Genomic DNA, 12,795 nt, shown 5'->3' on the forward strand with positions numbered 1-12,795 from the left:
CACTGAAGGCTCAGATGATGGTTAGCATTTTTTAGCAATAAAGTATTTTTTAATTAAGGTATTTACATTGTCTTTTTAGACATAATGCTATTGAACAAATAATAGACTATGGTATAGTGTAAACATAACTTTTATATGCACTAGGAAACCAAAAAATTCGTGTGACTTGCTTTATTGTAATACTTGCTTTATTTTGGTAGTCTGGAACTGAACCCACAGTATCTCCGAGGTATGCCTGTGAAATATATGAGGAGACTAAAGGAAGATAAGAGTTATTTTAACAAGATCTGTTTGTACAGAATTCTCTTGGTCTTGACTCCATGTCTCTGGAGATAAGAATGTTTCTTTCTTCCTGATTTAGGAGGGCATCTTTCATGTGGGAGTTTTTTTTGTGTGTGTGTGTGTGAGGAAGATCAGCCCTGAGCTAACATCCATGCCAGTCGTCCTCCTTTTTTTCCTCAAAGCCCCAGTAGATAGTTGTATGTCATAGTTGCACATCCTTCTAGTTGCTGTACGTGGCGTGCCGCCTAAGCATGGCCGGAGAAGCGGTGTGTAGGTGCGGGCCCGGGATCCGAACCCGGGCCGCCAGCAGCAGAGCGCACGCACTTAACCACTAAGCCACGGGGCCAGCCCCTCGCGTGGGAGTTTTATCTCCTGCTTTCAGGAAGAAAAGAGGAGGTCAGAGTGTCCTTCTTGTACCTGCTGTTTTCAAGTACCTTCAGCTCAAAATAATCCTTATGCTAAAGTGACATATTTTGGAGTGGCCTGTTCTGTCACACTTCAAGGGCATCACATCATCTCTTCATCAGCACTTTCTAAATTTGTACTTACATATTTATTGTTTGTCTTCCCCCACCAGACCGGAAGTTCCATGATGACTGGAACCACGTCTGTTTTCTCACCTCTGTGTACTAACAGAAGCAGCGCTCAATAATTGTGGGTGGCAAGGCGTGATGAGTGAATGAGTGGATGAAAGGCCTCGTGGATCACGGGATGTTTAACCCTCCCAGGACCATGTTCACAGAATTGTGCTTTCTTGGAGCACAGCTTTTATCAAGGGTTATTATAAAGCCATGTGAAAACTGAGCTTACATATTTTATACAAAGAGTTAATGAAAACTTTGTTTCCTATGTAATTTAGGGTACCATATGTAGGGTTCATGTTATAAATTTCTATTAGAATTTAGTGTTGCCAAGTACTTTGTTGCCCCTAAGAATTTTTATGCTTTCTCTTTTCTGTGAAATGTGAAGTAATGTCACATTTCTCTTTTTGCCTTGGCTGCCTGGACATTCCGAGACAGTCAAGACTGAGTCATAACAACTCAGGATTGGCACTAACAAGGGAGTAGCTGGTGAAGAAGACACAGATTTGGAAGTCAAAGTTGGATTTCAATTCCAGCCTTATCACTGTATATCTGTGGGCAAGAAACTGAAACTTTCTGAGCCTGAGCTGCTGTGTCTGTGAGATGGAGATGGCAGCCACCCTGCAGAGTTGGTGAAGTGCCTGGATCATATGAGTAAATGTTTCTTCCCTCAGCCTCCCTTTTCTCCTGATACATAGATAATATGAACTGCCTCAAGTCTTTTTTGGAAAAAGGATATTTAATAAAGAACAATAGAGTATTTAGTTATTTGGTGAAAAGCAGTTGGTTGAAAGCACGTACAATTTTAGAAGAGCTATGAGATTTCCATGTCAGGGTTTTCACTTGTTATCTCAGTATTCAAATCTCCGTTGAAATATCGTCTTCTCAGGAGGCCTTCCCTGACCCACCTGTCTGAATTTCCTTCTCTCCCTCTCCACTATGTTCCATTACTCTGCCTTCTTCCTTTACGGCACTCATCAATGTTTGAAAGTATTCGTGCGTCTTCTAGTTTGTATCAGCTGGGTGGGTTCGGGTCTGTCTAAATTTACCCCTGTGCTCCCGCCTCTAGGACGGCACCGCACAGAGTTGGCACTCAGTGACATTTGAATGAATAGAAGGTACATGAAGCGTTTGGTTCGCTCTTTAGATAACTTTGAAAAAGAAAATGCACTCCCTCTGGCACAGGTTTTGTTTTTAAACCATGCTTTAGGAAAATATGATCAAACACCTATATAAAATATACTTACATGTAATATTTAAAAAGTGGAACTTTTGAGCTAAGATGATCATTATCTGAATCATTAATGACTAGCTCTTTAGAAAAAAAAAAAAGATTTTCTTTTTCTCTTTTAGGTCAAAGAGCCCCCTGAAATCAATTTAGTTCTGTACCCTCAGGGCCTGACTGGTGAGGAAGTGTACGTGAAGGTGGATTTGAGGGTTAAATGCCCACCAACCTACCCAGATGTGTGAGTACGTTTATAAATAGCTTTTGTGTGATTTCACTTCTGTTTTGACAACATAGAAATAGGTTGAAATTCATGGTATTTTCTCCTTCCAGCCCTCATTCCATTTAAAATTTCATTTCCTATTACCCGTATTTCATCAAAACTACGTCAGCAATAGGCATTTTCATGAAGCCTGTCTTGTGTTAAGTCTGCTTATAGTTGTAGAATAGTCACTACGGATACTAATATTTGCTCCATGACTAGTGTTTGCTTCCTCTGACGTGGTGACTTTTGTTTGTTTAATTCTTAATAAACTAGGAACAGGAACAATCTAGAATAAAAGAATAAAGGTGTGGTGACTATTAAAGCCCTTGTGTGCTTAGTTTTAGAGTATGATTGACATTAAGACTTAGAGTAGCCTTCTGGGCCCAATGGGACTTTGACTCCCCAGAATAAAGGAGGATTTAGAGTTGCCGTGCTTCTCGGGGGCACTGCTAACAAGTCTTCACTGCATGGCATTTCGCATCGCTGGCCCTTACCCACTAATACCAGGAATGTTCTCAGTCAGTGAGACAACCAAAAATCCCCACATATTTCCAGACTCCTCCCAAAGGTGATACTTCCTCCCAAAGGTTATCTAGTTGAAAACCACTGGCAGAGCAAAAGTGTTAACCATCACGACTCAAGTATTCTTTTTTCAAAGTATCACGTATATTCTATGTAATCTTTCTCCAGACATTCCACATGGAATGGCAGATTGGTCTGGATGATGTTCTGTGGTTTGAGCTTATTGTGCAGGGAACCAGTGAAGAAGGTGACAAATAAAAGGAAGCACTTACACTGTGGGTGGTAAATTTATGGAATTTGTTATCCTAAGAGGTGGTGGAGGGTATGAAAACAGAGATAGGTCAAGACAAGCTCCTTGAAGTGAGTGACTCTCTTTTACCCCAAACACTGTGCCTAGAGTAGCTAGAGTAGGTATGCAGAGAGTTAATTAATGAATTGATTAAAGAGTAATTAAATTTATGAAAGAAAAATAAGACAGTGCCTCTGGAGGTTTTATCTTTCCTGACACCAAATAAGTGATATCTTTTCTGATACCAACTGGGTGTCCAACAATTAAATTCAGTTCTGACACTAACTATCCATAGTTATTGCAGACCCCACAGATTAAGGGCTCAATCCCATGAGACTTCAGATGCCAGTTGCAAGTCCCAATACTTCTAATTGACTGGCTGTATAGTCACAGGGTTCCACAACCCCCTCTTCAGGTTTGATAATTTGCTAGAACAACTCACAGAGCTCAAGTGGGCACTTACTTCCTATTACCAGTTTATTATAAAGGATACAACTCAGGAACAGCCAAATGGAAGAAGTGCATAGGCAAGGAATGTAGGAAGGGGCATGGAGCTTCTTTGCTCTTTTAACATTGACATATGTTCCCTGGGGGCCAGAGTCACCCATGGTTGAGAACCACTACATTAGAGAACTATTCAGGTAAATCTTGGTGTGTCCATTTGGTAAAATATTATGGGATGATTATTTAAGAAACAACATGGAAATGCTTATAAAAAGTTAAAAAGTGAACATTATATCAGCTACATAAAATTATGAATTATGTGGCAAAGGCATAAAGAGAACATTGGAAAATTTAAAGAAAATGTAATTAGTGTTGCAGTAGTATTGAATTTTTCACCAATCTGTTAATGCTGGTATATAATGACTGCTTAATTTTTAAAAAATAATTATGTAAAGCTTGACTTGGGGGAACAGTCCTATCCTTTGAGATGACATGGTACAGGAAAACTTCCCTTCTCTGCAAAATAATTCTTGATGCCACTGTGAGAGAGAGAATCTTGGTTTAGATGGTCTTTTGGGTGTTCTGAGACCCAATTTCCAACATGGGGGCGGTCCCCACACCAACAAACAATTCTCAGACACCAGTAGGGTGTCCAGGACTTCAACTCAATTCTGACACTATTTACCTGGAGATAACATCAAGTTCCACAGGTTAAGGATCAGTCCCACAAGACCGCACCCCTCCCTCCCCCACTTCAGACACCAGCTGCAAGCCTAGGTTGTCACCTGTACTTCTGACCAACTGGCTGTGAAATCAGAGGTTCCCAGGAACTCCTCCTCAGGTTCAGTTAATTTGCTAGAGCGGCTTGCAGAACTCAGAGAAACATTTTACTTACTAGATTACTGGTTTATTATAAAAGGATATAATTCAGGAACAGCCAGATGGAAGAGATGCATAGGGCAGGGTATGGGGACCGGGTGAAGAGTTTCCATGCCCTCTCCAGCTGATCCATTCTCCCCAAATTCCATGTGTTCACCAACCCGGAAGCTCTCTGAACTCTCTCCTTTTGGGTTTTTATGGAGGCTTCATTACGTAGGCAGGATTGATTAAATCATTGGCCATTGGTGGTTGATTCAACCTCCAGTCCCTCACCCCTCCCTGGAGGTCAGGGGTTGGGACTGAAAGTTCCAACCCTCTAATTATATGGTCGCCTCCGTTGGCAACCAGCCCCCATCCTTAGGTGCTTTTCAAAAGTTACCTCATTAACATAACAAAAGACACCTTTATCACTAAACACTTAGGAAATTCGAAGGCATTTGGGAGCTGTGAGCCAGAAACTGTGGATGAAGACCAAATATATATGAGTAATATATATTTGGTCATTCAGATATATTGCACTGTGGCAGATGGATCATACCTAGACTCAGTACTTTCTCTCAGATTTCCATCTGTTCCAGTAGATCACGTTTGTAGCAACCTATCGTAACAAAGCATTGACAGAATGCGTGGATAAGTAAATAGTAAAGGCTTTACTAAGGTAAAATACCATGGATTACTCAGAAATGCTTGGTAGGAAGTAGAGAATCATCTCATTAAAATTAAATAAAGCCTATTTAAGCTCAGTGAATTGTTATTGGGTGTTTAGTAGTTAGGAATAAAAGGGAACCTGAGAGCTGGCTGTGTACTTTCCTTGAGTAGAAAGTGTTGCGTCTGAGTTGGGCTCTATAGGGATGAAGAGGTGTGTGAGTTAGGCGTCCTTGGAATAGGCAGTTTGCAGAGTGTGCACCACCAGATCTATACGTGAGTGAGTGAGCATTTCCACCTTGTTTACAATCAGTGACTGGGACACAGAGTGTCATGGGAGTACTAGCTGGGTGACCGTGGCTCCATCTTCCCTAGTTATTCTTGTCATACTTTATGCTAGTGCACATGAACGGACACGAAGCACTTGTACTCCATGCTTGAGCATGACCGTACAAGGGAGTGCACGGTTAAGTTACTAGGCTGCAGTCAGACACACAGCTGGAGTGATTTTTTTAAAAGGCGATAAATAGGAGTTGATGTGGGAAATTTTAATCAGATTGTAAAGCTGAAATTAGAGACAGAGGAGTGGAGGAGATACTGGGACGGAGCCCCAGTAAGTCTGGTCACCTGGGGGAGCAGGGTACCCGACAGCCCACACTGACAACTGGCCAGCTGTCTTCTCCCCCACAGGCTACGGGTGACTCCCTGTCAAGCACTGTGTCAACATCGTTGCTGGGGTAGAGTTGAAATCCTTTTGAGATGAAAGGAAGTGTTGCTGGGGGTCTGGAGAGGTTCGCAAGTGAGGTCTGTGTGAAATCCCCAGGCCCAGTGCTAGCAAATGTTAGCACAAACAGACCGTACTTCCTGGAGTAACTCCTTTTTATTTTTTTCTTTTCCAGAGTCCCTGAAATAGAGTTAAAGAATGCCAAAGGTCTGTCAAATGAAAGTGTTAATTTGTTAAAATCCCGCCTAGAAGAAGTGGCCAAAAAACACTGTGGGGAGGTAAGATAATGTTAAACTGGAATTGTAAGAGAATAGTCAAGATCTCATCATGTTCACCACTGTTTGCCTTCCTGCCTTTTCTTTGGCTTAAAGGCTTTTCCATTGCACCTCAAATCCAATTTTGACTAGAATGTTTTGTTTCTTATTTATTTATTTATTTTTTGCTGAGGAAGATTGGCCCTGAGCTAACATCTGTGCCAGTCTTCCTCTATTTTATATATGGAACGCCTGCCACAGCATGGCTTAGTAAGCGGTACGTAGGTCAGTGCCAGAGATCTGAACCCGCAGACCCCGGGCCGCTGAAGTGGAATATGTGAACTCAGCCACTACACCACCGGGCCAGCCCCTTGTTTCTTGTTGGTATCTATAAAGGGGAGCACTGCTATTTGTATTTCTTTAATTTACAGGTTTTATGAATGACAAATTGTACAGTGTATTTCGATGATACTATGGATGCTTAAGAATTTTTCTGAAAACAGTCCATGTGACCCTGGCCATACTTTTTGTACAGTTTGGACCTGGCATCATGACCTGATTTTGACTTGAACTTTTATGTTGGAAAATGTTTGCAGACAAGTGATTCCTGACCAAGCTTTGCCACCTCTCCCCTTTTCACACGAGAAGAACTAATTGTTTCCCTTCCTTCTAGTTAGCAACATACTCTGCTCCTTCAATGTCCCTTCTCTACCTGAGCATTCATACTTAGTTCAGTACTAATTCTTTCTTAATCCTCTGCACGTCAGGGTCTATATGAGTTCCGCCTTGGGTGGCAGAACCCTCTCTGGGCAGAGAGTATTACTGTATGTTCCTTAGGCCCCACAAATTCCATGGAAGTGTAATCCATCTTTTTCTCACTTTGGTGTAAAATCACTCTGTTTTTGCCCGGGCAGCTTATGCTTAACTAACGCATCCTGTAAAAACTGAGAAGAGTTAAGTAAGGACTAACCCTAGGCCTCCGTGTCTATTCTGGACCTCTAGTAAAGAGACTGGATACGTTTTCACTTGCATTCTATAAAACAGTGAGACACAGTGTGATCCGGGAGGTACTTTTTGGCTATAAAAATTTTGCCCACCTAAGTTGGCATTTCTAAGAACTTCAGTGATTGTTGAGGTACAGAATGTGATTGTAGAATAGCCTGGACAAAAAACTAGGCCTTGGGAATTATTCCAGAGTTCTTTCTAGTGTAAGGGGACTCTGATGTCTAACTGAAAAATAGTATGGAGTTATATTGAAAATTCAGCTACAAGATGCTTGATATTCTTGGTTTCTTGAATTCATGATTTGTGATTTTTTTTTGAAAATTTTTTGCTTTATTTTTCACAGTACAGTATTATTAACTATAATCACAATGGGATACATTAGATTCCCAGAGCTTATTCATCTTACAGCTGAAAGTTCGTACCCTTTGACCACTATCTCCCTGTTTCTCCCACCCCCCAGGCCCTGGTAACCACCATTCTAGTCTCTGTTTCTATGAGTTTAGCCTTTTTAGATTCTACATATAAGTGAGAACATACAGTATTTGTCTTTCTCAGTCTGATTTATTTCACTTAGCATAATGCCCTTTAGGTTTATCCATGTTGTTGGAAACAGCAGGATGTCCTTTCTCGTGGTTGAATAGTATTCCATTGTGTACATATACCACATATTCTTTATTCATTCATCCGTTGATGGACGTTTAGATTGTTTCCATAACTTGTGACTGTTGTGAATAATGCAGTAACATGGGAGTGCAGATATCTCTTCAAGATACTGTTTTCATTTCCTTTGGATGTATACTCAGAAATGGGATTGCTGGACCATATGGTAGTTCTATTTTTAATTGTTTGAGGAACCTCCATACTGTTTTCTCTAGTGGCTGCACCAATTTACAGTCCCAGCAACAGTGCACAGGGGTTCCTTTTTCTCCACATCTTTGCCAACACTTGCTATCTCTTGTCTTTTTAATGACAGCCATTTTAACAGGTGTGAGGTGATATCTCATTGTGGTTTTGATTCGCATTTCCCTGGTGATGAGTGATGTTGAGCACCTTTTCACGTACCTGTTGGCCATCTGTATGTCGTCTTTGGAAAAATGTCTGTTGTGTTCCTCTGTGCATTTTTTAATTAGGTTGTTTGGTTTTTTACTATTGAGTTGTATGAGTTCCTTATATGTTTTGGATATTAGCCCCTTATCAGATATATGATTTGCAGATTTTTTTCCCATTCTGTAGGTTGCCTTTTCATTTTATGGATGGTTTCCTTTGCCGTGAAGAAGCTTTTTAATTTGTTGTAGTCGCACTTGTTTATTTTTGCTTTCGTTGCCACCCTTTTTTATTTTTTTTTTTGGCTTTATTTTAAATAACACTTTTTATTTTGAGATAATTGTAAATTCACACGCAGTTGTAAGAAATAATACAGAGAGATCCCATGTACTCTTTACCCAGTTTGTCCCAATGGTAACATTTTACAAAACAATAGCATACTATCATAATCAGGGTACTGACATTGATACAGTCAAGATACAGATTAGTTCCATCACCATGAGGATCCCTAACGTTGCCCTTTTATAGCCACCCCCTTGCTCCCCGACCCTCTCCTTGACACCTGGCAAGCACTAATCTGTTCTCCATTTCTATAGTTTTCTCATTTCAAGGATGTTTTGTAAGTAGAATCATACAGTATGTAACCTTTGGGATTGGCTTTTTTTTCCACTCAGCATAATTCTCTGGAGACTCATCCAGATTGTTGCATTTATCAATAGTTGTTACTTTTTATTGCTGAGTAATGTTCCATGGTATAGATGTACCATTGTTTAGCCATCCACCAGGTGAAAGATCTGGATGGTTTCCAGATTTTGGCTATTAATAGTAAAGCTGCTTTAAATGTTCATGTACAGGTTTATGTGTGAAAATAAATTTTAATTTCTCTGGATAAGTGCCCAGGAGTGCAGTTGTGGGTGTATGGTAGTTACATGTTCGGTTTGTAAGAAATTGCCAAACTTTTCCAGATTGGCTGTACCACTTTACCTTCTTATAAGCAATAGGTGAGTGATCAGTTTCTCCACATCCTTGTCAGCATTTGATGTTGTCACTTTTTAATTTTAGCTGTTCTGATAAATGTTGTGATGGTTAATTTTGTGTGTCAGCTTGGCTAAGCTACAGTACTCTGTTATTTGGCCACACATTATTCTAGATGGTTCTATGAAGGTATTTTTTAGATGAGATTAACATTTAAATCAGTAGACTTTGAGTTAAGCAAATTACCCTCTGTAATGTGGGTGGGTCTCATCCAAGCAGTTGAAGGCTTTAGTAGAAAAAGACTGGTCTCCCTGATAGAAGAGAGAATTGCCAGGAGACAGCCTTTGGACTGGAATTACAACATGACCTCTTCCCTGGGTCTCCAGCCTGCCTGCCTACCCTGCAGGTTTTGGACTTGCCAGCCTCTATAATCTCGTGGCCCAGTTCCTTAAAATCAGTCAGTCAGTCAATCAATATCTACCTCTCTCTGTCTCTCTCTCTATATTTGCATATACACACACATCTATTGGCTCTGTTTTCTGGAGAGCCCTGACTGATGCAGATGTGTATGGCGAGGTGATGGTGGAGTGGCTGTTGTAAGTAAGGTCAGGAAAGGCCTCTGATAAGGGACATTTGAGCTGAGGCCTGAGAGAAGCAAGACAATGGGCCATGTAGATACAGGGGAGAGAGGGACAAGAGCCAGTTCTTATTTGCATCCAGTCTCATATATTTTATCAGATTTGTTTGTACAGAAAATGCTAGTAAATTAAATACACTGGCAAAAGAAAAATCCTCCATTGTTTGGCTCCTGGCTACTTTCTGGTGTGAAAGTGGCTTCTGTTTGATGTAATGGAAACCACTACTTTTCCAGCTTTCCTTAAAAGAGGTTTTCTTGGATGAACTTACCTCTTAGTCTCTAGACTAGTGTTTCTCAACTGTGACTTGCGGTATATCCAGTGAACGCCACAGCTTCTGGTGTAATAAAAATGCATTAACTTCCCCCAACGGCAGCTGTGGTTTCTTTGTATTTACTCCTCGAGAGAAAGGTAAACACCAAGTGAACTAACTTGATATTCTTGTGTACAGTGACTTCTGTTACTGTTTACCTCACTGGTAGGCCCCCTAGAAATAAGAATTGTTAAGCTGCTTCATTGTAATTGAGGAAGGAGAAACTTCAGAGTGGTGGTCCTCACCTGCAGAACGAGCTTGGCACTCTTGACCTCTTTAGGGTTGGGGTAGTCAGTCAGTGCAGAGTCCCAGAAACCCTTGTTTTATTGATTTAGCAACCCAGGTATGATTTATGACTCCTAGGGATAGAGGAAAGACGCTTCCTATGTTCACATAAAGAATGTCTGAGGGGGGCTTTTTTTTTTCTAGTGCTATCTGTGAATGCTTCCCTAAGTGGAAATGAAGTGCTTTCTAAGTATCGATCCGCCTCCTACTGGCCCATTACTAGCGGGGAGATAGTGAGGCCTTTAAGTAGTTGCCTCTGTACCCCAATAGAATGGACAGATGAAAGCTCGCATGTTGGCAGTTATCCTCTGCACAACTGTCATTATTTAGGCAGGTTTTCTAGTTGGGAAGGTAGTTTTTACTTTTATGCAATCTTAAATATTTTATCAGATATATTTGTACAGAAAAATATTTTATTGGATTTATTATATAGAAAATGCCAATAAATTGAATAGGACTACAAAAGAAAAGGGAAGCTTTTTATTTATCTAGATAGTGATTTGTCTTGATGGCAACATGAGGTGATTCCTATAAAAGCTTTTCCCTGCTGTGATTGCATCGTATCCCTAATTCAGAATCTGTCGTGTGAAAATGAATATCACTACTGTAAGTGGGTCTCTGATTGCCTGCATGTCTTTCTGTAGTCTGTCCTTTGGGCCCTGTCTTCCCCTTATTTGACCATTTGTGGTTGATTTTCATCTGCATGTTTAGGTGATGATATTTGAACTGGCTTACCATGTGCAGTCATTTCTCAATGAGCATAACAAGCCCCCTCCCAAGTCTTTTCATGAAGAAATGCTGGAAAGACGGGCTCAGGAGGAGCAGCAGAGGCTATTAGAGGCCGAGCGGAAAAAGGAGCAGGAGGTAAGACCCTTGTCACTAAGGGGCATCAGCCCAGAGGACTGCGAGCTTCTGTAGGTTTTTACTCTTTCTCTGCCTACACAGTTAGCTTTATTTAAGTTTTGCTCAGTATTTTTTTTTTCTTGGTGAGGAAGATTGACCCTGAGCTAACATCTGTTGCCAATCCTCCTCTTTTTTTTTTGGTGGGGAAGATCTGCCCTGAGCTAACATCTGTTACCAATCCTCCTCTGTTTTTTTTTTGGTGAGAAAGATTTGCCCTGAGCTAACATCTGTGCCAGTCTTCCTCTGTTTTGTATGTGGGACACCGCCACAGCATGGCTTGATGGGCAGTGTGTAGTTCTGCACCCAGGATCCAAACCTGCGAACCCTGGGCTGCTGAAGCAGAGCATGGGAGCTTAACCACTACGCCACCAGGCCGGCCATTTGCTCAGTATTTGGTTCAAGAAGTGTGGATTCACATGAGAGGAGGCCCGAAGAGTAACTGAGAAATTCTGTTAGTGGTTCCCTCCCCACAAACATCAGTGCTGCCCCTAGAACCCCTAGTCCAGGTCTTTAAAAGAAAAGAAGTCAGCTTAACTTGTGGTCTTTCTGTGCTTGTAAAGCTGTGCAGGAATCAGTTTTAGAGGCTGTTTCCTTCTTCCCTCTCTGGGCCAAGCATCTCATGCCCCAGTGATAGCAAAAGCCGGAGATTGAACTTCTTTGTGTTCACTAACTGTTTGTATTTTTTCTCTAATCTATTTCCATAAGGATGTATTCTCCTGTGTTATTTTAAAATCATTTAATCAAAGATAATATATGCATCAAAATTTTCTTCTTGATTTTCAACCTAGGTTTTTGTTTCCTGTTTAGTCTTTTAGTCAACTTATCTAGAACTTATTTTGGTGTGGGTTGTAAAAATGAGAGTCGAAGTTTGTTTTTTTTCCCATTTTCCTAACACATTTGTTAAATAATCATTCTTTCTTAAGTGATTTGTAATCCTTTAAAGTGTATTTTAACTAATATATACTAAGTTCTATTTGTGAATTATCTATTTTGTTCAATTCATCTGTTTTTTCTTGAGTCTCTACCACACTCTTTGAGTTATTATATCTTTTTTTTTTAAATAATTTTATTTATTTATTTTTTTCCCCAAAGCCCCAGTGGATAGTTGTATGTCGTAGTTGCACATCCTTCTAGTTGCTGTATGTGGGACGCGGCCTCAGCATGGCCCGACAAGCGGTGGTCGGTGCGCGCCCGGGATCCGAACCCGGGCCGCCAGCAGCGGAGCGCGTGCACTTAACCGCTAAGCCACGGGGCCGGCCCATGAGTTATTATATCTTTATAAATGTTTTAATATCTGAAAATTCAAGCCCCTCATCCTTTCATCTTCCATTATTCTTTTTTTTTTCCCTCAGCCATTCTCACCCATTTATTCTTACAGATAAATCAAAACAAAACAAATAAACCCTCTGGGATTTTGAGTAAAATTGCCCTAAACTTATGTATTCATTTAGAAAGAATTGACAACTTGACAATATTCAGACTTCCTATCCAGGATTGTTTCTCCATTTGTTTTTATCTGTTAGTG

At 40.7% G+C, this 12,795-nt stretch overlaps 1 protein-coding gene across 3 annotated transcripts in view; it reads left to right on the forward strand.

The window, feature by feature from the left end:
* The window catches only part of EIF2AK4 (eukaryotic translation initiation factor 2 alpha kinase 4), a 96,793-nt gene that overhangs the window by 11,930 nt on the left and 72,068 nt on the right, over positions 1-12,795 (forward strand). For all 3 annotated transcript variants that reach the window (XM_058541210.1, XM_058541207.1, XM_058541208.1), the window contains exons 2-4: positions 2,217-2,329; positions 6,032-6,134; positions 11,079-11,231. In XM_058541210.1, the coding sequence (XP_058397193.1) occupies positions 2,217-2,329; positions 6,032-6,134; positions 11,079-11,231 (369 nt within the window). The remainder of the gene's footprint in view (positions 1-2,216; positions 2,330-6,031; positions 6,135-11,078; positions 11,232-12,795) is intronic.

The sequence above is a fragment of the Diceros bicornis genome, chromosome 5 (assembly GCF_020826845.1).
Source record: "Diceros bicornis minor isolate mBicDic1 chromosome 5, mDicBic1.mat.cur, whole genome shotgun sequence".
In the NCBI taxonomy this organism is placed as follows: Eukaryota; Metazoa; Chordata; class Mammalia; order Perissodactyla; family Rhinocerotidae; genus Diceros; species Diceros bicornis.